The 25,180-nt window shown below is 64.1% G+C and overlaps 1 protein-coding gene and 1 long non-coding RNA gene across 5 annotated transcripts; one reads left to right on the plus strand and one right to left on the minus strand.

Moving 5' to 3' along the window:
• Positions 1-4,747: 4,747 nt before the first annotated feature.
• Positions 4,748-8,110, minus strand: LOC138847479 (uncharacterized). The gene is made up of 3 exons (XR_011385312.1): positions 7,841-8,110; positions 6,834-6,900; positions 4,748-5,130 (listed from the first exon to the last, which is right to left on the minus strand). It is a non-coding gene; the product is annotated as an uncharacterized lncRNA (long non-coding RNA).
• A 3,730-nt stretch (positions 8,111-11,840) lies between these two features.
• Positions 11,841-17,030, plus strand: CABP2 (calcium binding protein 2). Of its 4 annotated transcripts, XM_070061537.1 has the most exons (7): positions 12,666-12,722; positions 13,177-13,335; positions 13,808-13,838; positions 14,526-14,660; positions 15,076-15,185; positions 15,273-15,420; positions 16,847-17,030. In XM_070061537.1, exons 1-7 carry the CDS (start codon positions 12,666-12,668, stop codon positions 16,870-16,872), a joined length of 666 nt encoding a protein of 221 aa, XP_069917638.1. In that variant the 3' UTR covers positions 16,873-17,030. The 4 variants fall into 4 exon arrangements, with proteins under 4 accessions (XP_069917645.1, XP_069917633.1, XP_069917638.1 ...); XM_070061544.1 differs by lacking the exons at positions 12,666-12,722; positions 13,177-13,335 and adding an exon at positions 11,841-12,030; XM_070061532.1 differs by lacking the exon at positions 13,177-13,335 and having other exon boundaries at positions 12,607-12,722.
• The last annotated feature ends 8,150 nt before the right edge of the window (positions 17,031-25,180 follow it).

Consider the following 25,180-nt stretch of genomic DNA (forward strand, 5'->3'; position numbering starts at 1 on the left):
CGGACGGCTCGCCGGGTTCTCGCCCTCCTTGGAGTCTTCAAATATTTGCTCTGTCATTTTCGTTGATGCGGACTCATCAGATTGAAGCCGGCTGAGGTGACAAAGTCCCCCAGGCGTCGCTGTGGGCGTGCACCTGCCACGACGAATTCTGTGTCAGCATGTCTTGGCCAGCACGCCCAGAGATAGAGCTGGTGCCGTCAGCAGCTTGGAGTAAGCGGAGAGACTTCTGGAACGTTGCGGGCGTCGTCTGACCGGCTGAAGGCCGTGGACGAGGGGCCGACCTGCCTCGCAGAGGGGGAGCCGATCTGCCTCGCAGACGGGGGCTCTGCCGCGTCCTGAGAGGGCACTGGCTGGGACCGGTCAAGGCGGGCCCCTGGGTGCTGCAGCTGCTGGCCGCACAGCGGTGTGTGTGACGTGTCCGCGCGTCCCGGGGGCAGGCACTGGCCTGGGGTGAAGCCACCAGTTAGGACGCCTGCCTCCCACGCGGAGCGCCTGGGTTCCAGTCCCAGCTGCCTCCAGCTGCCTGCGGGTGCCGGCCCTGGGAGGCCGTGGTGACGGCTCACGTGGTCGGGGCCCTGCCGCCCACGCGGGAGACCTGGGGGGAGTTCCTACCCCTTGCCCCCTGCCCCAGTTGTCGCGGCATCTGGGAGTGAACTGGTAGGCGAGGGACCCCGCCTGCCCTTCTGTGAGTCTCTCTGTCCACTAAATAAGTAAACAGTTTTGTTAGAAAGAGCAGTGGCTTCCTGTGTGCAGCACCGAGACCTCGGCAGCAGGGAAAATCCTGGTCTTCCCGCCTCCAGCCCACCCGGTGGCGGGCGTGGCCGTTTCTTTTCTTTCTTTCTTTCTTTCTTTCTTTTTTTTTTTTTTTTTTTTTTTTTTTTTTTTGATAGGCAGAGTGGACAGTGAGAGAGAGACAGAGAGAAAGGTCTTCCTTTGCCGTTGATTCACCCTCCAATGGCCGCCGCGGCCGGTGCGCTGCGGCCGGCGCACCGCGCTGATCCGATGGCAGGAGCCAGGAGCCAGGTGCTTTTCCTGGTCTCCCATGGGGTGCAGGGCCCAAGCACCTGGGCCATCCTCCACTGCACTCCCGGGCCACAGCAGAGGGCTGGCCTGGAAGAGGGGCAACCGGGACAGAATCCGGCGCCCCGACCGGGACTAGAACCCGGTGTGCCAGCACCGCTAGGCGGAGGATTAGCCTAGTGAGCCGCGGCGCCGGCTCTTTTTTTTTTTTTTGACAGGCAGAGTTAGACAGAGAGAAAGGTCTTCCTTCTGCTGGTTCACCCCCCAATGGCCGCTGCGCCGATCCGAAGCCAGGAGTCAGGTGCCTCCTCCTGGTCTCCCATGTGGGTGCAGGGCCCAAGCACTTGGGCCATCCTTCACTGCACTCCCGGAGCAGAGAGCTGGCCTGGAAGAGGAGCAACCGGGACTAGAACCCGGTGTGCCGGTGCCACAGGCGGAAGATTAACCAAGTGAGCCACAGCGCCGGCCCGGGAGTGGCCATTTCTACCCTGACGAGGGTGGAATCAGTACCCATGTTTGAAAAGTGGTTGTTCACAGATTGAATATTTGATTGTTTTCTCTGCTCCAAAAATTACTGAAGTGTCAGAACAGCCCACCGTGCAGTGGAGAGAAAAACAAATGAAATGAGAGAAGCCGACACACGCGCTGGCCCACGCGCACGACGCTCGGGGAAACGAGAGAAGCGGACACACGCCCACGCCCACGCGCACGCCGCACGGGGTCCCCGTCTGTCTGCCTCTCACCACAGCGCGGGTGTTTCGCCACACATAGTTTGTAGCCACGTGTCAGGTGTGTATAGATTTTGAATTTTTCTGATTTCCTGATAAACACTGAACCTTTCCAAGTCAACAGATTCCCCTCTACATCTTTACTTAATTTAATTTTAGGGATTCATTTATTTGAAAGGCAGAGGGGGGGGGTCCTCCATCTGCTGGTTCCCTCCCCAGATGGCCACACGGCCAGGGCTGGGCCAGGCTGAAGCCAGGAGCCGGCAGCTCCACCGGGGTCTCCCCTGTGGGTGCAGGGCCCAGGCACTGGGCCGTCCTCTGCTCCTCCCCTGGCGCATTAGCAGGGGCTGGATGGGACGGGAACCGTGCTCGGAGGTGGGACGCCCAGGTTGCAAGCCGGTTAACCCGCTGCCGATGGCGCCCGCCCAGGGAGGACTCCTGGGGCAGAGACCAGGCTGGGGGGGTTCCCTGCCGAGCGACAGGAAGCTGATCCCCAGAGGCTGCGCGGGGTTGGATTCCACTTCTGGAACGAATGTTCTCGAAATGACGGGAGAGGGCCCTGGAGAAGAGATCAGTGGTCGCCAGAGATAAGGGCGGGAGGGGGCGGGAGGAGGGGCCCTCGCGGTGACGTGGTGATGGGAGTGTGTACTTACCCAGGTGACTGCACAGCACTAAACACACTCACACACAGACACGCACACATATAGACACACATACACACACAGACACACACTGAGACACACACACGTAGACACACACAGATACACACATAGACACACACACATAGACACACACAGACACACACATAGACACACACAGATACACACAGACACACACACAGACACATACATATAGACACACATACACAGACACACACAGACACACACTGAGACACACACACTGAGACACACACAGAGACACACACACAGATACAACATAGACACAGACACACACAGACACACACTGAGACACACACATAGACACAGACACACACATAGACACACACAGACACACAGACACATACATATAGACACACAGACACAGACACACACACACAGACACACACAGATACACACATAGACACAGACACACACATATAGACACACATACACAGACACATACACACAGACACACAGACACACACACATAGACACACACAGATACACACACACATAGACACAGACACACACATAGACACACAGACACACACAGATACATACACAGACACACACATAGACACACAGACACACGCACATAGACACACACAGACACACACATAGACACACGCACATAGACACACACACATAGACACACAGACACACACAGACACACACACACAGACACACACCCCCATCCAGGTAACACGGGCACATCGGAACAAGAAGCGTAGATTGTACCGACGTCGGCCTCCTGGCTGTGCTACTGTTGGCCCAGCCCTGGTCACCGCGGTCGTCTGGGGAGTGAACCAGCAGATGGAGGATCCCCCTCTCCCTCTCTGTAACTGTTTCAGACAAATAATCAATCTCTTTAAGACAGCTCTTTACATTTTATTGCTGAGTATGTGAGCAGCTGGCAAAACGTGCGTGGAAATGTGTCTTCTGAAGAACATGCATGGGTTTCAAGACTTCGTGCACCAAAGTGAACGCAGGGACTCGTGAGGCCCCTCAGCTTCCGGGGTGGACAGCCGCGCTCTTCTCGCCGCGGAGCCATTGTCAGTAAACGGCTGGCACCCCCCCCCCATATAAGAAAGACGTATTTATTCGTCTGAGAGACAGAGAGAGGCAGACAGACGCCCGCCAGAGGAACGGGGCCCGGGCCTCCCACGTCGCGGACTGCAGCCCGGCTACTCGCCCGGCACCTGCTGTGACTGCGTTCGGAACCGCTGAACCACACTTGAGATGGTGAAGCTTTCACAGGCAGCGTTGTCTGGATTCCTGCGATTTTTTTTGACAGGCAGAGTGGACAGTGAGAGAGAGAGACAGAGAGAAAGGTCTTCCTTTGCCGTTGGTTCACCCTCCAATGGCCGCCACGGCCAGCACACTGTGCTGATGCGAAGGCAGGAGCCAGGTGCTTCTCCTGGTCTCCCATGGGGTGCAGGGCCCAAGCACTCGGGCCATCCTCCACTGCACTCCCGGGCCACAACAGAGAGCTGGCCTGGAAGAGGGGCAACCGGGACAGAATCCGGCACCCTGACCAGGACTAGAACCCGAGGTGCCGGTGTCGCAGGCAGAGGATTAGCCTAGTGAGCCGCGGCGCCGGCCGGGTTACTACGATTTTAACAGCTGGAGAAAGCGATCAGCGGGGCCTGCTGGTACAGGCTGTTTGCTGCGTTTCCTGGCCGGGTCCGCGTCTGCTCCCGTTGGTCTCCCCGGTGCTGGCTGGCACCCCCTGCCCGCTGTGCTGCTGACTCCAACCCTGGCCACCCCCGCTCCTCCCAGCAACAGGGCTAACGCAGCTCGGTCCTCCTGGCGCTGCCTGGAAACTGCCCACTCACCTCTCTCCCAAACACATGGCAAGAGAGGGCCAGGGGTCTAAAGTCGGCTCTCTGTGTCTGTCTCGTGAGCCACCCCCTCAGCCACGACACCGCCATCAGCTCCGCCTCCCCGTCCTCACAGCCTCGCCCGAATGGGAGCTTCGGCTGCAGAGGAAGCCCCTGGCCAGTGGATTCGGGATGGGCCACGGAGGGCTCTGATTGGCTCAGCTCTGATCACGTGCTCTCAGAATGACCTAGTCCCTGCGGCCAGAGTGCAGGTTCTGTGATTGGCCGGGCCCAGTCCCTGCGGCCAGAGTGCAGGTTCTGTGATTGGCCGGGCTTGGGTCACACGTGAACGCGGGTGTCTGGAGGTCAGGGCCTGGGACCCCCGGAGGATGCTGAGGGTGGTGGGGGTGGAGGAAGAGACTTGCAGGCGCTGCCGGCTCCACGCCCGGTGAGCAGGCCTGCTGCCTGTGCCACTGCCGCCTTAGCTGGTGTAGCCAGGTGAAGGTCCAAGTGGCCGCAATTTGCTATATTTATTTATTTGAAAATCAGAGTTACAGAGAGAGAGAGTCTTCCATCCACTTGTTCACCCCCCAAATGGCCACAAAAGCTGGAGCTGGGCCAATCTGAAGCCAGGAGCCAGGAGCTTCTTCTGGGTCTCCCATGCGGGTGCAGGGGCCCAAGCACTTGGGCCATCTTCTGCTGCTTTCCCAGGCCATAGCAGAGAGCTGGATCGGAAGCGGAGCAACCAGGACTCGAACCAGCATCTATATGGGATGCTGGCACTGCAGGCAGCGGCTTCACCTTCACGCCACAGCGCCGGCCCCCAAGTGGCCCCATTTTGGGAACAGTGGGAAAGAGCAACGGCGGCCAACTCCCACGACGCTGACTTTCCCCCGGGGAGATCTGTGGGAAGACGTGGAGGAGCCAAACTTGAGCTCTGAGAGGCCACCAGGTCCTCCACTGTCAGCCAGAGCTCAGCGGCAGACACAGCGGGGGGGGGGGGTCCCAAGCCTCCCTTCGACCTTCTCCCCCGAGTGAAGGGGAGGAGAGCGAAGCTCCCCCCTCCCCAGCACCCAGAGGGATTCATTTCCCTGAACTTGGGGCAGGAGACTCGGTCGTGAGGTCGTGAGTGCACAGTCCCCCCACCCCGTGCGAAGTCTCCCCAGGGCCGCCCTGGAGACGGAGGGAGGCTTCATCCCGTTCTCTGCAGGGACAGTGAGGGGCCATTCCCGGGCTCCGACCTGATCCCTGGGGACACCGGGCACTGCACCCATGGTGACCTCTCAGATAGCCACACCACGCCAGCCGCTGGGCTTGCCCAGACACAGTCACAGCGCCCTGGGCGGGAGGGGCCTCCCCACTTATCTGTCCCCTCCCTGGGCCTCGTTTGGCTCCCTGGAAGGCACTGGGTTAGGTGGGGCCCCCGGCTCCCCTGGGCACTCACAGGCTGATTCCTGAAGGCCACCTGCCCCGCTCCAGAGCCTGCCAGGGCTCCCCTGTCCCCTGGGCACCCACTTCCGTTCCTCAGCCTCCACCATGGACACCAGAGGCCCTGCCCACTGCACCCCCACAAGGGGCCCCTGGCTCCTGCCCGTGCCTGCGCTGTCTGAGGACCCCCGTGAGCAGCTCTGCGAGTCCGGGGCCGTGTGGCCTTGGACACGTCCCCTCCGTGCCTCTGAGCTCTGCCTTTGTCCACAGGGTTGAGTGGAGTCAGCACCAAGGTCCCTGGCATGAGGCCAGCACCGGGTGGGGCCAGCTGGCCCATGGGCTGGGGCAGGTCTGATAGGAGCGAGCGCCGAGCAGGCCGGTGACACCCCCACCGCAGGGGACAGCCCTGGCACGGGAGCGCGGGGCGGCGCTTCCTGACAGGTAGCGGTGAGTCAGCCACCTCTCCTGGGAGAAACAAGTGAACCACGCCAGGTCCCAGCCCTCAGGAGCAGGGTGTGGCAGGAGGGAGATCGGTGAGCAAGCCAGGCGCCCAAGCGGGCCGTGGGGGAGGCGGAAGTGCACGTGGGCGCCTGGGCCACAGAGGGGAGGGCAGGCGGCACCAGCGGGGTCCAGGCTGGGAGGGCGGCTCTGAGCCTGCAGAGCGGGGCTGGGGGAAGGGCGAGTGGGACGAGTGGGACAGGGCAGGGGGCGGAGAATGTTCCGGGAGGTGTCCTGTTGGGGCGGCAGGGTTGGGGGGGGGGGCTCTGGGCACGTCCTCGCGGCGTGTCCTGCAGCCTCTCACTGTCTCCCGGCAGCTGCAGCGTCCAGATGTGCGCCCCACCCTCGCGGCCCCCCAAAGTCCCCAGGGAGCACCACGCAGCTCCTAGGGGAGGCCAAGCCGTTCACATCCCGAGGCCTCTGAGACGCCGCGCGCTCCTCGGAGGCTGCAGGGCCCGGAGCTTGGGCCCAAAGCAGGGGAGACATCCAGGCCGTGGGGGGCCAGCAGCAGAGCTGGAGAGACCTCCAGGGCGGGGTGTGGGGGAGACAGGCTTCCAGAGCCGTGCGCGGCTGTCCCTGGCTCCGCCTCCGCTCTAGGGGGCCACCCCACTCAGGGCCTCGGTTTGCCCTTCTGAGAAATGGGCCTACAAGGACTGGGAGGGGCTGGACCCAGTGCTCACCTGGTCACCCGTGAAGAAGGCCTCGCTGGCCCTGGGCTGGGAGGGTCTCACTGGTCTTACCATCCTCCTGCAGACAGAAGTGACGGCAGGTAGGGGGCCACAGCACCAGCCTGCAACCCCTGCTCCCGCCGTTGTAGAGGTCCCCGGCCCCTGCCCCACCTTTCACCTGGGCCGCTCCCACAGTGCCTCTGCCCCCTTCCCTGGCTCCCGGAACCCTGGGGCTCAGAGACAGCCCAGGGCACGCTGGCCGAGGAGGAGACGCCATGTCCCTAATCAGTGCCTCTGGGATCTAGCCACAGGCCTGCTTGCCATGAGCGTGGGTTTGCCACATTCAGGTGTGGCCAGAGTGGGAAGTGGCGGGCAGGGATGTCCGCACGGAAGCCCCGTACCTCCCTAATGGCCCCTGGCCTGCACGGGCACGCACGGGGCAGGGGGGAGGAGCTGGCAGCCTCCTCCGAGCTGTGGCCCAGGAGGGCAGCCCCTGCAGGTGCAGCTCGGGCCCCAGGGCAGCTGTCAGCAGCCTTTCTGGGCTGGGCTGTCCAGGGTGGCAGGCGTCACCAGGGAGCAGCCCGGGGCTGGCACTGGGCTGGAACAGGGTGAGGCCTGCGGCCTGGAAGCGGGGAGCTGCCCAGTCCTGCGCTGGGCGCCCTCCCTCACACAGGAGGCCTTGAGGGACCCCTGCTGCCAGGACCCCTTGGTCACCACCTCCCTCTTCCAGCTCTGGCCCCGAGGGGTCAGCCTGGGGGCCGCCACAGAGGCCCAGCGTCACCGCAGCCCAGAAGGGGACAGGACACAGACCCTGACTTGGGAGCCTCCTGGGGAGGAAGTGCAAGTGTGGAGAGAGCGCGGAGGCCACAGCACCAGCAGAGCAGAGAGGCGGTCCCCGCCGGACCCCAGTGCCACGAGGACCTCGGAGGACACAGGGCACGGGCCGCCCGCAGGCTGGGGGGGGGCTCCAAGCCCCTCCCCGAGGGCCCCGCCCCCGAGGGTCCCACCCCAGGCCTCACCCTTTGGGAGCTGTCCCGACCTGGCGCCCTTTGTCTTCCCACCGCGGATGGGGGAGTGGACAGTGGTGCAGGGCAGCACCAGCAGAGCCGGTGGAAGGGGGTGGGGGTTCCGGACCCATGGGGCGAGCAAGGAGGACCCCGCGGGGCTGTGGGGCCCAGAGCAGCAGGCACTCGGCACGGAGGGGGGCGGCAGCCAGGGTGGATTTGGATTTGCTCTCCCGCTGCGCCCCGCCTGGCCCCGGGAACCGGGAATGTGCTGAGTCACGAGTGAGCGAGTGAGTGGGTGCTGCCCGGGCTGTCCAGGCAAGGAGGCGCCGGGTGTGGCGGGGGCAGGGCCAGATGCACCTGCCAGGGCGGGCCTTGCTCTTTAAGCCAGCACGCAGTAGGTGGTCAATAAATGCAGGGTGCCCGAATGAAAGTAACTTTAGTTTTTTTTTTAAAAAAGACCATGCCCACTTACACTTGATAGTAATGGCAGCAGGCTCCCCCTTAGGGCTCCCGAAGACTGCCGCGGGCTTTGTATTCCTGTGTGTTACACAAGGCCACGAGGCAAACAGGGAAAGCTGGCTCCCGCCTCTTCCTTGCTGGACGCTCAGCGGTCTACCCTCGCCCCTTTCCAACCCCACCCCTCCCACCTGGCCAGATTCCCGCGGGAGCCAGAGCTCGCGGCCGCCTGGTGAGTGGGGGCTCAGCCGCTGCGGAGCTGCCTTCTTTGGCAGGGTTTTTCTCTTGTCTTCTGATAAGCTCCACCCAGCCAGGAACCCCCGCATCTTCAGGGTTCAAAAGGTCGCCTCCAGGTCGCCTCCACACCCCTCTGTACTGAGTCTGTGTGCTGCGTCCCCTCACGCAGGAGCTGGGGCTGGGGACACGGGCGGCCAGGGAGACGCGAGGACCAGGAGCAGCCAGGCCTCGGGACTGCTCTCAGCGCACACAGTGAGCGGTCCTGTCCCAGCCCCAGCAGTGGGGGGTCCTGTCCTTTCCCAGCAGTGGGGGTCCTGTCCCATCCCCTAGCAGTGGGGGTCCTGTCCCAGCCCCCAGCAGTGGGGGTCCTGTCCCAGCCCCAGAGGTGGGGGGTCCTGTCCTTTCCCAGTAGTGGGGGTCCTGTCCCAGCCCCCAGCAGTGGGGGTCCTGTCCCAGCCCCCAGTAGTGGGGGGTCCTGTCCCAGCCCCCAGGAAAAGGAAGGTGTCCTTCCCAAAGCACCGAGGGCGGGACCCCCGGGGGGCATGGCCTGGTCAGAAGCGGCACCTGCAGCCAGGGCTCGGGGTGGGGAGCACTGTCCAGCCCTGCTCCCCTTGCGAGACCCCAGCTGCCTGGGGCTGGGAGGGGCGGGGGGGGAGCCAGAGCTGGGCTCTCATCCCGGACTCACAGCTGGACGAACATCTGCCCAGCAGGAGCAGCTTACCAAGAGCTTTCATGCAGTCCCGGGCGGGGGGGCAGCGGGAGAAGGGAGCCTTGTTCCCATTTTACAGCCAGGGCCATCAAGGCTCAGAGAGGTTCATTCACCTGCTGTGGCCTGGAGCGTGCACACCTTCCCCCATGCATCACAGACCTGGGCGGGGGGGGCCCTGCCATGGGGCCGTCCCTCTGGGCAGCTGGGCTCTGCGGCTGTGGGTCAGCTCCTCGGTGGCCAGCGGGGGCCTCCTCGTGGTCCCAGGCCCACAGGTCAGGCATCTCCCTCTGCGCGTCTCCTGCCACAGTCTGTAGACACCGGCACCATCGTGGGTGGGACTTAGCGATTCATAAACAGCTTTACTGACACGGAAAATGCTCCCGTGTAAAGCACACATCCGGGATTTCTCAGTACCTTCCGTGTCGCGCCATCATCACCACCATCTAACTCCGGAACACCTCCGTCACAGCCAAAGGGAAGCCCCCGCACCCATCCACAGCCCCTCGCCCTGCCCCGGGCCCCTGGCAGCCAGCAACGCACTTCCTGTCCCCGTGGACGTCCCTATCCCAACGCGGCTCCTACAAGCGTGTCCCTTCGTGCCGGGACGCTTCACGCCACGGCGGGTGTCGCTGCCTCGCCTCCTGCCGTGCAGGGTGATACGGCCTCGCACAGAGACAGCCTGGTGATACGGCCTCGCACAGAGACAGCCTGTGCGTACTCGCTGGCTGCTGGGACGGCTGCTCCGTGAACACCGGTGTGGACTCCGCTGTGCGCTTCGGCTCCCTTGCATCTGGAGCCCAGAGCAGCCGCCCAGCTCCAGGCAGAGCGGCCGCAGGGCTGTGAAACCCCGGGCTTACCAGGTCCCCGGCCCTGGGTGGGGCCCGCAGAGAGCACAGAGCGGCAGAAGCTTTGCCGTGGGAACAGTCACCGTTCAGACGGGGGAGACAGAGGTCCTCACACGAGGGTCTCCAAAAAGTTCACGAAGCGCGTGCCGTGGAAGAACCATGCGTGGAGTTAAATAAATGTTCTTGCACCTTTTAATTCTGTTTTTCACTTTTTTTTTAAGTCTGATGAGCAGAGAGACAAAGAGAGAGCTCCCTCTGCCAGTTCATCCCCCTGATGCCCATAACAGCTGGGACTGGGCCAGGGATGCACCCCAGGTCTCCCCTTGCAAGACCAGAAGCCAAGGACCCGGCCATCGCCGCTGCTGCTCCTTGACCACCTGGCCCTGGCCGGCAGCCGCTGCCCTGTCGTCCTGGACTATCTCGGGTGTCATCCGTGCCTTGGGCGCGGTGCAGGCTCTGTGGCCGCCCCCTTCCCTGCTCTCCCTCTTGGGCGCTTCCTCAGCCTTACAAGGCCTCTCAGCAGCCTGGAGGGGCCTGGCCTGCATCCCCACCTCACGCCACCCACCCTGCTGAAGGGGCATCCCTGCACCAGGGCGAGAGTCCCGGGCTGGTTCCCGGCACCCAGGAAGGCACAGAGCAAACGTGTGCTGGAGACTCGGCTCCCACCTCTGGTCCACTTCACCTCTCCAGAGGCTGCTGACCCCTGCCCTCGTCCCTCCCCGGGGCCCTCACCCAACAGGCCCTGCAGGGTTAGGTCTCGGCATACTCCAAGTTCACGCTGAACCAGGGCACAGGTTAAACCTGGGGCTGCCGCCTCCACGAAGATCGGCGTCACTAGCACAGGGAGCTGTCCGGCGGCCCTTGCCAAAGTTTGATGCACCCAACAGAAGTGCACCCAGGGCAGGTGGGGGTCTGTCCCTCAGGCCGGCTCCCCGCAGCCTCCGACGTTGGTTGAAGGAATACCTGAGTGGAGGCCGCGCGTGGCCGAGAGGCTGAGCTACCAGCTCAGGTGGCAGGTGTCTGGCGGGATCTGGTTCCCTCGGACAAAGGCCAGCGTGGGGGGCAGGTGAATAAATCATGAGGGGCCTGGCTGGACAGGGGCAGGACAGCTGGCCTCGTTCTGGGAGCCGAGGAGCCGCAGCTGGGTGGTGAGCAGCCAGGGGCACAGCACGGGGCGTAGGAGGCTGCGGGGGGCTGGCGGGCCCACCTCCACCTTTTCTCCCCAAGAAGGGAGAGGTCGTGGGTCAGCAGGACCCGGCTGGAGGTGGGGGCGGGGCACAGAGGCATCTGGGGCTGCCATTCTAGAACCCTGGTGCTCTCCTGGGAGGGGTGGAGGCTACAACAGGAGGGTGAGGGAGCCCCAGGGAGACACAGGGTGTGAGCGGATCAGAGACACCGCTGGGCAGAGGTGGAGATCAGAGGCGGCTGGAGTGAGGGGGGCAGGTGAAGCCGACTCAGAGACACCTGGGGCGGAGGGGGTGGGGGTGGGGGGTGCAGGAGCCGGGGAGCGGGAGAGCAGATGCTGGGGTGGCGGCCGGGAGTCTGGGTGTGCAGGAACGGTCAGTGGAGCCCAGGGGGCTCGGTGTGGCCCACGTGTGGGCTGGAGGGCGGCAGCATGGGGGCAGGGAGGACTTCGAGAGAGGGGCTTTGCCAGGCTGGCAGAGCTGCACCAGGGGCCATGGGGAGAGGGACCCGGAGAAGAGCAGCGGGGGCCCTGGGGACCACACCTGCAGCTGCCCACAAAGCTGTCTTCCTACAGGACTGGGAGAGCGCAGCGGGGGGCCATCCCCATGGCCCTGCCCCAGGGCCCGGCCGAGGGCAGCCTCCCGTCCGGCGAGACCAGCCCTTCGGAGGGTGCTTCAGGGCCCAGCCAGGCCCCGGCCAGCCCCGCAGCCAGCAGGCGCCGGGCGCTCCTCCGGGATCTCGAGGCCCAGGTGCAGGCGGCCTACGGGCAGGTAAAGGGGGCAGGGAAGAGCCTGCCCCGGGCTGTGGGGACAAGCGGGGTGGCAGGGACCCTGCTGGGGGCCGCCGTAGCACAGACCCAGGCCTGAGTCCAGGGAGAGGACTCGGGACACCCTGTGGACGGGGGACCAGCAGCCGCGTCCCCCTTCAGCTCCTAGGGCACGGGCTGGAGCAGGCAGGGGGTGCCCGGGAACCCGCTGAGCCAGGCTGAGCCCGGGTCCCACAGGGAAGGCAGGGCTTCCTCAGGCAGGGCCGGGGTGCCTCCCCTCTCCAAGGCCGGCTGTTCCAGGGAGAGGTGCCTGGCACCCAGCGCCGGCTTCTGAAGACTGGGAAGGATTAGGGGCAGCCATGAGGGGTGTGGGGAGCCCGGACGACCCCCAGGAGGAGGCGTGGGGAGGCTGTGCCTTCCAGGGGGCCCCAAGTGGCCCCCCTCACGGCAGTGATGCTCAGAGATAATCCCGGATTAGGACCCGGGCCCCCGGGGCCCAGGGCCCCCCGCCTGCCCACCCGCCCCCGATCTTGCCCACAAAACCCTAGGAAAATCCCAGCAGTGCTCCCCGGCTCTTGCTGGGAGCGGCTGGGGGCTGGCGGCAGCCACCGCCTCCGCGCCCTGGGCTCCAGGCCCGGCATGGTTCAGGAGCCCATGGGGAACTGTGCCAAGCGGCCCTGGCGCCGGGGACCTAAGGTAGGCGGGGCAGCGGGCTGGGCTCCAGCTCTGGCCAGAGTGCTGGCCAGGGGTCGGAGCAGGGGTGTGGCTGTGGGATGATGGGGTTGGAGACTCCCCCCCCATGCCCCCAACTCTGCCCTGTCCTGGTCTCGGCTCATACAGATCCCTGGGTCTCCCCCGCCGGGCTCATGGGGACCCCAGCCCCCCGACCCCACAGTGGGCCCCACTCTGACAGCCAGCCATGGCCTCAGGGACCTTGGCCGAGTCTGCCCACTCCTCTGGGCCTTGGTTTGCCCAACTGAACCCTTAAGGGAGAGGCCTCTGCCCTGACCGCTAGTGGGTGAGGACCCCAACCATCCTGAGTCCCTTCCCCACCGCCTGGCGCTGGGTTCCAAAGACACGCGCCGCCCTGGAGAGGCGCTGGGGAGGGGCATGCGGCCACCGTGCCAGCTCACTGCTCCCTCTGCTGCAGGACCCCTGGCAGTGGTCGGGCTCCCCGACAGGGGGCTCCCACCCCGGGCCCGGCCCCAGCCCCGAGGAACAGGGGGGCGTCCCGGGCTACTCGGTGCTCGGCAGCCTGGTGGGGCCAGCCTGCATCTTCCTGCGGCCCAGCATTGCCGCCACGCAGCTCGTATGTACGGCCGCCGCCAGCCCTCGTCCCCGGGCTCTGCCCCTCCTGGAGCAGGACGGAGAGGCTGGAGCAGGGACGCGCGATCAAAGGCGCCAGACCCGGGGTGGGGGCAGCCAGGGGCCCTCAAACCCAGACAGCCCCAGGGAGGCAGCCGGGAAAGAGGGGCCAGGGGTCAGCCGCAGGGGCGGGCCTCTGAGACGACCACGGAGGGGCAGGGCGGGAGGGGGCAGGGCCCCCAGGAGAGGGACCGAGTCTGAGGTTCCGCCTCAGCCCCAGAGGGAGCTCCCCGTGTTCAGGAAGAGGGGTACGGGGGCCGGCGAGGCCACAGGAGCCACTGGCCGGTGGCAGGGAAGGGGCCAGGCAGTGTCAGACAGATGCAGGCCTTGGGTGTCCGGGGTGGGGGTGGGGCACCCCCAAGGGATGAGGGGGAGGGCTCCAGGGAGGCCCTAACCGTTCTGCGTGTGCCCCTCAGGACCGGGAGCTGCGGCCCGAGGAGATTGAAGGTACAGAGCTGGCGAGGAAAGCAGACACCCTGGAGTGGGGGGCACGGGGCAGGGGGCACGGGGCGGGGCCTGGCAGTCCCCGGGCGCAGCGGGGGGCGAGAGGGCGGCCAGAAGCAGCGGGGGGCGGGGGAGGCTGACAGGACAGCCCCGCCCCCCCGCCTGCTGTTGCTGCCTTGGTCGCGTTCACAGGCAAGCCGGTCATATCTGTTCCCCCACGGACACTTCCTGGGTGCCCGGCCCAGGACTAGACTAGAGGTGGCCACGCCCCCGGAGGTGGACGTCCATCACAAGTAGACGCTGCCAGGCGCACTCCAGGCCTGGGCAAAGGGGCTGCAGGGGACACGTTACGGGGGAGGTGACAGAGAAGCGAAGCAGAGAGGAACGTTCCGGAAGGCAGGCTCCATGAGGTCAGGGATTTGCTTTCTCTGTCTTCCTCCCTCCTCCCTCTTGCCCCCCCTCCTCCCTTTTCTTAGTCCTCGGTGCCAGAGCGCAGCCCGGCTCACGGCAGGTGCACCTTAGAACAACTAGAAGGGACAGCTGTGCCAAGGCCCTGAGACGCCTGAGAGCTTGGTTGTGTAGGGGGATGTAGGGGGAGGCAATGATGGGGCCAAGGAGAGGAGGGTGGGCTGGTCCAGGCCGGGATTCCGGGGGGCGTGGGGGAAAGACTGACCCGACCCTGCCCGGCAGAGCTGCAGGCCGCCTTCCAGGAGTTCGACCGAGACCGGGACGGCTACATCGGCTACCGGGAGCTGGGTGCCTGCATGCGGACCCTGGGCTACATGCCCACGGAGATGGAGCTCATTGAGATCTCGCAGCAGATCAGTAGGTGCCTTGGGCCCGTGCCCACCCCTGGGGCCTGCCCAGCTCGCCCCCAGGACCCCGCGGGCCCTTGGTCACCCTCATGGCAGGACGTCTGCCTCCCAGAATCTCACCAGCCTCTGGGGGGGGGGGGGACAAGGACCATGATCCCATTTCACAGATGGGGAAACTGAGTCTCTGAATGGGTAGGGGGCTCGCTGAAGGCCGCCCAACCTTGCAGACAACAGAAACGCGTGGGGGAACGTCCTAGGGGAAGCCCCAGGAAGTCTGAACAGTGCTGTTCCCCTCCCGCCCCTGGGTGACTCCGATTCCCAGCAGGCACTGCGCCTGGTCCAGCCGGTGGGCACACTGGGAGGGAAGGGCCAGGTGCGGGGCCAGGGGCTGCCGGGCAGCGGTGTCTGATGGACGTGGCCCCCAGGTGGCGGGAAGGTGGACTTTGAAGATTTCGTGGAGTTGATGGGCCCCAAGCTGCTGGCGGAGACGGCGGACATGATCGGGGTCAGGGAGCTCCGAGACGCCTTCCGGGAGGTGCGGCCGGGCGGGGATGGGGGGCGGGGGCGGGCTGCCCTGCGGGACTCAGCCGGTGACCCCACGGCACGACCCCTGCCACCACAGTTCGACACCAACCGGGATGGCTGCATCAGCATAGGCGAGCTCCGGGCAGCCCTCAAGGCCCTGCTGGGCGAGCGCGTCAGCCAGCGGGAGGTGGACGAGATCCTGCGAGACGTGGACCTCAACGGGGACGGCCTGGTGGACTTCGAAGGTGCCCGCCGGGGGGGCTGGGGAGGCCGTGGGGGGGCCCTGGGTGCCGGGAAGGTGCCCGCCGGGGGGGCCAGGGAGGCCGTGGGGGGGCCCTGGGTGCCGGGAAGGTGCCCACTGGGGGGGCTGGGGAGGCCGTGGGGGGGCCCTGGGTGCCAGGAAGGTGCCCGCCAGGGAGGCTGTGCGGGGACCCTGGGTGCTGGGAAGGTGCCCGCCAGGGGGGCTGGGGAGGCTGTGGGGGGGCCCTGGGCGCCAGGAAGGTGCCCGCCGGGGAGGCCATGGGGGGGCCCTGGGTGCTGGGAAGGTGCCCGCTGGGGGGGCTGGGGAGGCCGTGGGGGGGCCCTGGGTGCCGGGAAGGTGCCCACTGGGGGGGCTGGGGAGGCCGTGGGAGGGCCCTGGGTGCCAGGAAGGTGCCCGCCAGGGAGGCTGTGCGGGGACCCTGGGTGCTGGGAAGGTGCCCGCCAGGGGGGCTGGGGAGGCTGTGGGGGGGCCCTGGGTGCCAGGAAGGTGCCCGCCGGGGTGCTGAGGAGGCCATGGGGGGCCCTGGGTGCCGGGAAGGTGCCCACCAGGGGGGCTTGGGAGGCCGTGGGGGGGCCCTGGGCGCCAGGAAGGTGCCCGCCGGGGAGGCCATGGGGGGGCCCTGGGCGCTGGGAAGGTGCCCGCTGGGGGGGCTGGGGAGGCCGTGGGGGACCCTGGGTGCCGGGAAGGTGCCCACCAGGGGGACTGGGGAGGCCGTGGGGGGGCCCTGGGTGCCGGGAAGGTGCCCACCAGGGGGGCTGAGGAGGCTGTGGGGGGCCCTGGGCGCCAGGAAGGTGCCCGCCGGGGAGGCCATGGGGGGGCCCTGGGTGCCGGGAAGGTGCCCACCAGGGGGACTGGGGAGGCCGTGGGGGGGCCCTGGGTGCCGGGAAGGTGCCCACCAGGGGGGCTGAGGAGGCTGTGGGGGGCCCTGGGCGCCGGGCTCCGCGTGCCTTGAGCTTTCCCTGTTAATGACCGCCAAGAAGGGACTGTGTCCACCCTGTCGGTAGACAAAGAAGGGCTTTTCTCAGGAAAGCTTAGGTCCTGGCTAAAGGGGTCAGGTTTGAGCCTGGGCGGCTGATCCAGAACCAGACCGGTCTTCCTGGATGGTGCCGGCCCATAATGGGAAAGCCAGGATCAGCTGAGGCCAGGAAGCCGAGGAAAATCAGCACACAGGAATGTGTCCCCGAAGTAAGCCCTAGACAGCAGCTGAGCTCCCCCTTCCCAGCAGCCAAAGCGAAGAAGGAAACCGGTTCCGTGGCAAGGTTACTATGACTGCTGCCCCCTTCTGGCCCCGCCAGACACAGGGTGCCCCAATGACCCTCCCTAAGCCCAAGTCCTGCCCACCCCAAGGCTGCAGGATCCCCCTGGGCCCCTAGTGGAGCAGACCTAAGACCCTGGCTTTGTCCTGGCAGAGTTTGTGCGGATGATGTCTCGCTGAGCCAGTGCCGAAGCTGGAGGCGGCATGGCAGGTGGGATCCGGGAAGGCCGCCGTCCCCAGCCGACCCCTCCCCAACACCGGGCGCAGCGCCCCCTGCCGGCCGTCTCGGCCCCTCCGCGGTGCAGCTCTGTTTCTGGGGCAATAAAAGTTTTCAGGTCTGGGGAGGTGGCCTTCGCCTCTCACTCGCCTCCCTCGAGGTCCCTAAAAGCCAAGGCCGGGGCTGCCGTCGTGGGCCACCAGTGCCCTCAGCTGTGAGCCCGGGCCGGCGGGGACCCCCTCTTCTTCCTCGCTGGATCCTGGGCGCAGCTCCGCCCCCAGATCAGCGTCTCCCAGGGTCTGGGGTGCGGGGCCTGCCGCGTGGGCGGTGCGGCGGCGGCTGGAGGAAGCCCTTGGCTGGGAGGCCTTCCCCGAGCTTGCTTTGGGTGCTGGGCGCCCTTGGAGGGTGCGGCTGAGTTGACGGGGGCTCGGGGGCTGGCCCTTTCCGGAGACCCCTCAGCACGGGGAACCGAGACCCTCAGTGGGTCAGCCGAGGTCAGCCAAGGGGGTTGCGTCTGCCTGGAATCAGAAGGTGTCTGCTGGTTCTGCCCGCCCCCCCTTTGTCTTTTTTTTTTTTTTTTTTAAGATTTTGGGTGCTGGCTGTGGCGTAGAAGGTAAAGTCACCACCTGCAGTGCCGGCATCCCATATGCGCGTGCTGGTTCGAGTCCCAGCTGCTCCACTTCCAATCCAGCTCTCTGCCAATGCACCTGGGAAAGCAGTGGAGGACGGCTTAAATCATTGGGCCCCAGCACCCGTTTGGGAGACCCAGAAGAAGCTCCTGGCTTCGGCCTGGCCCAGCTCTGGCCATTGCAGCCATCTGGGGAGTGAACCAGCGGATGGAAGACCTCTCTCTGTCTGTCACTCTGCCTTTCAGATTTATTTTTTAAATCTATTGATTTATTTGAAAGGCAGAGTGACAGAAGCCCAGAACTCCATCCGGGTCTCCCGTGCAGGTGCAGGGACTCAAGTGTTTGAACCCCGGGCGCAAGAGCAGGGAGCCCGACGGGCAGCAGAGCTGCCGGGCTCCCGCTCTCGCCCACCTGTGCCCCTCCCCGGCACCCGCCTCCTGGAGGACCCACAATGCCCGGCGTCTCCTGCAGAGCCTGCCCAGGCCCCTTTCCCAGCCTGGGACAGCAGACGGGGAGCAGTGTCTCCACCAGTACCCACTGCGGTCACACCACAGCTCAGGCCGGGACGGGGTGGGGGGTCCCCAGTCATCAGGAACTACTGCAGGCTGGGGGCCCCCAGGCAAGGCCCGGGCAGCTTCAATGCACCTGAGGGTCCTGGGGCTCGGGGGCGGCAGAGGGCGGCAAGGGCCGGGTGGGGGCGCTGCAGCCCCCGTAGGAGGCACATGGCCGTCCCTCTGGTCTGGTCGCAGCTCTGGCGTCTGCTGTGGGGACAGCGTCTCCACGGCACTCCTAGAGGGGCCTCGACCCGCACACCGAGGCCCGGAGTCTGAGGCTGGCACTCCCCGCGAGCTGCCACCCGATGCCACTCGTCTTGCGCTTGGTCGCGCTCTCGTTCAGGAACCGGCCTGGACTGCCCCCCCTGCTGCCCCCAGGCCAGCCCAGCCCATTTTCCTGGCACAGAAGATTCCAGAATCACCCAGCGCTGGCATAAAGTCACACACGATGGGATGGAGGAAGGCGACACGGCACCCAGGCCCGGGGACTGAAAACCCGCAGTGTGGAGCGGGGAGGGTGCCTCGCGCCGGGGCCACCCAGGAGGGGCCACGCTCGGCAGCCCCATCCGCGGGGGGGGGGACGAGCCCGGTGCCCCGCCCGGCCTGTGGCCTGCATGCGAGGTGCCAGGGCTGGCTGCAGCTGCCTCAGCACCACTCGCCTGGCAGATCCCAATTAATCCTTAATCTCCAATTAGGCACTCCCCGCTGCCAAGCCGGCCGGCCTGGGGATGAGGCTGAGCCCCCCGAGCCCCCGCCGTCTCGGGGAGCCCGCACAGATGGCACAGATGGCACTGCTGCCCGGGAAGAAGGCCGTGGCCTCTCGGGGCTGGGGGCCGCGGCAGACGTGAGCCAGGGAGAAGCCGAGGCTCGTTCACGGTCGTGTCCACGCGCCTGCCCGGCCCCAGCCTGGTGGGCTGTGCAGGGGAGGCGGCAGGGGCACTGCGGGGGGTTTTAGTCAGCCGCACGGGGCCCCCTGCCCCCCACCCCAGCTCTCACACACCCTGCTGGCGCACAGCATTCCTGGTCCAGGGGCAGGGGCCGGGGCCAGGCGAGGAGCAGTGGACTGGCCAGGACCACGGTGAGCCAGGAGCCCCTCAACCAGCTAACCGGGGCACCTGCTGCCCGGCAGCACCAACCGTCGCCAGCACAGCAGGCTGAGCCGTGAGAGCGGCTGGCTTCCCGAGGGAAGCTTTGCCTTCAGAGTTTGCCATTAAATCCATTTCAAATCCTCCTGGAATGGGGGCATGGACTCGGTGGCCTGGACCTCTCACGCCCCCAGGCGGCCAGCACCCACCTGGGGCGACACCCACTCACTATTTCACTGTGGCTTCAGAATTATGGGGGCGGCTGCCCAAAGAGGGTCCCGTCCAGGGCACACGCAGGAGTGGTCCCCTGTGTGCCAGTTGGCTCTGCAGAGAGCGGCGGCCACAGGTTATCTGCATGGAGCAGACAGATGCCGCGTGGCTCCCCGGGACACAGCCCCGCCCCGTGTGGTTCGCTCGGTGGTGGTGGAGGGGGTGGGGGGGTGGGGGGGTGATTTTTGAATCGGGCTCTTGCTCTCTGGTGCGCCACCCAGCCCAGGTCACTGTGTAGATTTCCTGCCGCCGTCCTAGGATCCAGCCTGTCAACCGGGAGCCCTGATTCGCGTTCCTGGAGAAGAGCCTTGGAGACCACATCCCGGCCCTGCACCAGGCTGCCTGGTGCTTCTGGGTGGGGGGACCGGTGCTGGCTCCCAGGCCCTGCTGGCTGAGACGGCGAGGGGCATGTGTGTGTATATATATAGCAACCTCTGTGTGCACGCTTAGGACGCACATTTATAAACATTTTAAAATATTTATTTACCTTCAAGGCAGTTACGGGGTTTGGCGCTGTGGTGTAGTTGGTAAAGCCGCTGCCTGCAGTGCCGGCGTCCCTTCTGGGCACCATTTAGAGTCTCGGCTGCCCTACTTCTGACCCAGCTCTATGCTGTGGCCTGGAAAAGCAGCAGAAGGTGCCTGGGCCCCTGCACCTGCGTGGGAGACCTGGAAGAAGCTCCTGGCTCCTGGCTTCAGATTGGCACAGCTCCAGCTGTTGCCGCCATCTGGGGAATGAACCAGCATATGGAAGACCTCTCTCTGTCTGTCTGTCTGTCTCTCTCTCTCTCTCTGTCTCTCCTTCTCTCTATGTTAACTATTTTATTTACTTGAGGGGAAGAGTTACAGAGAGAGAGAGAGAGAGAGAGAGGTCTTCCATCCACTGGTTCACTCCCCAAATGACTGCAATGGCCAGAGCTGCACCAATCTGAAGCCAGGAGCCAGGAGCTTCCTCCGGGTCTCCCACGCGGGTGCAGAGGTTCAAGCACTTGGGCCATCCTCCACTGCTTTCCCAGGCCATGGCAGGGAGCTGGATCGGAAGTGGAGCAGCTGGGACTAGAACCGGTGCCCACATGGGATGCCAGCACTGCAGGCGGCGGCTTTACCCACTATGCCACAGCGCCAGCTTCTAAAAGCAATATTTTGAAAGAAAGAGAGAAAGAGAGAAAGAGAGAAAGAGAGAAAGAGAGAAAGAGAGAAAGAAAGAAAGAAAGAAAGAAAGAAAGAAAGAAAGAAAGAAAGAAAGAAAGAGAGAAGACAGTTACAGAGAGAAATAAAGGGAAAAACAGAAGGAGGGGAGCGATGCAGAGAGACTGGCACTGTGACGCAGTGGGTTAAATTGCTGCCAATAACACCACACCAGCGAATGGGAAAATAGAAAATCTCTCTCTCCTCTAACTCTGCTTTTCAAAGAAATAAAATAAATATTTGAGAGAGAGAGAGAGACAGAGAGCGAGCGCGCTATCTTCCATGTGCTGGTTCACTCACACCCCAAATGGCCAAAACAGCCAGAGCTGAAGCCAGGAGCCTAAAACTCCGTCCGGGTCTCCCACACAGGTGCAGGGGCCCAGGCACTCGGGCCGTCTCCGCGGCTTTCCCAGGCGCGTTAGCAGGGAGCTGGACGGGAAGTGCGGCACCGGGACTGCTCGCGAGCCACGCAGGACCCCACCCTGAGGCCTCCGGCTGCAAGCCATTCCCGCGTGGGCCGCTGCGGGCCCTGCCCCGGCGTGTCTGTGGCTTCTCATGCCAACACCCAGGAACCCGACAGCCAGCGCCCACCCTGCGTGGACTGAATGTATCAATGTCTTTTCGTGTCCACCTCTGGGCTCAGAAGGGTTCCCTCGGCCTCCTGCAGGACACGGCTTCAACCAGCAGGGTGCAGCGCTGCTACCTGTAACCTGCGGAGCCGGCCACCTGCTCCCCGACCGCTCCCAGGGGGGCCGCCTCGCGGGCCGCGCACCAGGTCCACCAGACCCTTGGGGCACGTTCTGCGACCCGTCCATGACGTCCTAAACGGCTCTTCTTAGTTGTGTACAGGAAGTCCACTCATTGCCAAATGGGTGACGCCTGCGGCCCCCGCCCCAGCGTCGGGAACCCGGGACAGCTCTGCCCGGCTAACAAAACCACTCTTGAGCCATGGAACCGGGAATCGTCCCTCCCAAGGGGGTCGCGGGGCTGGAGTCCCGCAGGATGCGGGGTCCGCGTTGGGCGGCTTGTCGGCCGTGAGCATCTGACACGCGCCGCTTGGCTGGGCTTCCGTGGCTCCGCAGCCCAGAACACTTGCGTTCAGGTGTGCCACGGTTGTGGTTCGCTGCCTGTGGAGGGCAGGCTCCACTGCCCCAGCGCGGCGGTTGTGAATCTGCCGTAAACACGCACCTGCGAGGACGGGCGTTTTCAGATCAGCTGGGTCAACACCCGGCCGATCGCTGGCTCGCAGGATGAGGTCAGGCTGGGGCCTGGGAGAAGCCGTCACACTTCTCAGAGTGGCCGCGCCGTCCCAGGCCATCACTCCCGCACTTGCTGGCCGCTGGCAGGGTCAGGGTCCGGCTTTCAGTCGTTCCGATGCGTGTGCAGTGGCCTTTCCTGGTTGTGTAGCCATTCACTTTTCAACCTTTCTTTACAAAATTTGTCAAACATAAAATTGAAATGTACATGGGAGACCAGGAGAAGCACCTGGCTCCCGGCTTCGGATCAGCGTGGTGCGCCGGCCACGGCGGCCATTGGAGGGTGAACCAACGGCAAAGGAAGACCTTTCTCTCTGTCTCTCTCTCTCACTGTCCACTCTGCCTGTCAAAAAAAAAAAAAAAAAAAAAAAAGAAAGAAAAGAAAAAGAAAAAACTGAAATGTACAGAAATAGAATGTTACCCACTAATATAAAGCTTTTTTTTCCTTTACAAAAAAAAAAAAAAGAGATTTATTTATCTGTTTGAAAGGCAGAGTTACAGAGAGGCAGAGAGAGAGAGAGAGAGAGAGAGAGAGAGAGAGAGAGGTCTTCCATGTGCTGGTTCACTCCCGAGATGGCCTCAACGGCTGGAGCTGGGCCAGCCTGAAGCCAGGAGCCAGGAGCTTCTTCCAGGTCTCCCATGTGGGTGCAGGGGCCCAAGGACTTGGGCCATCTTCCACTGCTTTCCCAGGCCACAGCAGAGAGCGGATTGGAAGTGGAGCAGTGGGGACTCAAACTGGCGTCCATATGGGATGCCGGCACTGCAGGCGGCAGCTTTACCCGCTATGCCACAGCTCTGGCCCCTATAAAGCTTTTTTTTTTTTTTTTTTTTTTTTTTTTTTTTTTTTTTTTTTTTTACTTGAGAGGCAAAGTGACAGAGAGACAGGAGAGGTCTTCTATCTGCTGGTTCACTCCCCAAATGACCACAACAGCCAGGACTGGGCCAGGCAGAAGCCAGGGGCCTGGACTCCATCCGGGTTTCCTAAGTGGGTGGCAGGGGCCCAAGCACTAGCACCATCATCCGCTGCCTTCCCAGGTGCATTAGCAGGGAGCTGGCCCGGGACTTGAACCGGTGCCCATAGGGGATGGCAGTGGCGGCACTGGCGGGCTTTACCTGCCACACCACAGTGCCGGCCCTGAACCCCACTTTCAACTTCCGATTTGGAGGCTGTGACGTTGAGAGGCTCCAAATCCAGGGAGAGGGAGCCCCGACATGTCTCACCAGCAGGCAGGTGCCCTCCCCGGAACAGGCCATGGCGGTCACCTCCACCTGGCAGCCCTGTCTCCTCCTGCACAGCTCTCAGCTGCCGGGAGAGTATCCAGGAGTCTCAGGGCAGGACCCCCAGCACCCCCAGGCGTGTCCCTTTTGTGGCAGGGATGGACTGAGTGTGTCCCCCCAAAATCATATGCTCGGGACTGGCGCTATGGCGCAGTGGATTAGGCCACTGCTCGGGACGCCAGCATCCCAGGTGGGTGCCGGTTCATGTCCCACCACTCCACGTCCAATCCAGTTCCCTGCTAATGCCTGGGAAAGCAGCGCGAGATGGCCCCAAGTGCTTGGGCTCCTGCACACACAGAAGACCTGGAGGAAGCTCCTGGCTCCTGGCATCGGCCTGGCCCAGCCCCAGCCGTTGAGGCCATCTGAGGAGTGAACCAGCACATGGAAGATTCCCTCTCCTTTCTCTCTCTCTCTCTCTCTCTCTCTCTCTCTCTCTGCCTTTCAAAAAAATACATCATGGGCCAGTGCCATGGCTCATTTGGTTACTCCTCCACCTGTGGTGCCGGCATCCCATATGGGTGCCAGGTTCTGTCCTGGTTGCCCCTCTTCCAGGCCAGCTCTCTGCTGTGGCCAGGGAGTGCAGTGCAGGATGGCCCAAGTGCTTGGGCCCTGCACCCCATGGGAGACCAGGAGAAGCACCTGGCTCCTGGCTTCGGAATGGCGCAGCGCCGGCCATGGTGGCCACTTGGGGAGTGAACCAATGGAAGGAAGACCTTTCTCTCTATCTCTCTCTCTCTCTGTCTAACTCTGCCTGTCAAATAAAAAAAAAAAATCAAACAAAATACAATACATCATAACCACAAAATCCGCGTGCCCCAGCCCTAGCCCCACTGTGCTCCTGCACCGGAGCTGGGCCGGGTGAGACGCGCTGCGGGGGGCGGGGGCGCCTCTCTGAGGGGACGCGTGTCCTGGAAGACACCAGGAGCCCAGCGTCTCCCTGCACCAGCCAGGAAGCGAGCCTGCGCCGGAAACCAACACGCGGCCGCCCAGCCTCCAGCACCGAGAAAACAAATGTGTGTTTGAAGCCGCTCCGTCTGTTCTGTCCTGTCTGTGTGTCCGCACAGGCAGGCCAATGTCGCGGGCATGGGAGACCGGAGGGGGCGTGGCCTCAGGGCTTCTCTCCAGCCTCGCCCACTGCAGGCTTCCGCAGAGGGACTCCCGTGAGCAGGGGGCGTGGGGGAATTGGTGGACCCCTTGTCAACAGTATGAGAGTATGAATGCATTGGAAACTACAGAGAGTAGAGAGAACAGTTAAATGGACACTACTGTTATTTGGAAGGCACAGTTACAATAGAGAAGGAGACGGGGGGAGAGAGAGAGAGATAGAGAGAGACAGAGAGAGACAGAGGGAGGGAAAGGGAGAGAGAGAGAGGGAGGGGGAGAGGGAGGGAGAGGGGGGAGAGAGAGGGGAGGGAGGGAGGGAGGGAGGGAGGGGGAGAGGGAGAGGGAGGGAGGGAGGGAGAGGGAGAAGGAGGGGGAGAGGGAGAGGGAGAGGGAGAGGGAGAGGGAGGGAGAGGGGGAAGGAGGGGGAGAGGGAGAGGGAGAGAGAGAGGGAGAGGGAGAGAGAGAGAGAGAGAGGGAGAGGGAGGGAGAGGGAGGGAGGGAGGAGGGGGAGAGGGAGAGGGAGAGACAGAGAGAGATTGATCTTCCATCTGGTGGTTCACTCTCTAAATGGCCACAGTGGCCAGTGCTGGACCAGGCCGAAGTCAAGAGCCGGGAACTCCACCTGGATCTCCCACGTGGGTGCAGGGGCTCAAGCACTTGGGCCACTGGCTGCTGCCTGCCCAGCCCATTAGCCGGGAGCTGGATGGGAGGCAGAGCGGCCTAAACCCAAACTGGCCCTCGGATGTAGGCTGCTGGCTTCGTAGGCAGCGGCTTAACCTGCTCTGTCACCACCTTCTGTTTTTTGCCTTTTTTTTTTTTTTTTTTTTTTTTTGACAGGCAGAGTGGACAGTGAGAGAGAGAGAGAGACAGAAAGGTCTTCCTTTTGCCGTTGATTCACCCTCCAATGGCC

Source organism: Oryctolagus cuniculus, chromosome 1 (genome assembly GCF_964237555.1).
Source record: "Oryctolagus cuniculus chromosome 1, mOryCun1.1, whole genome shotgun sequence".
NCBI lineage: Eukaryota > Metazoa > Chordata > Mammalia > Lagomorpha > Leporidae > Oryctolagus > Oryctolagus cuniculus.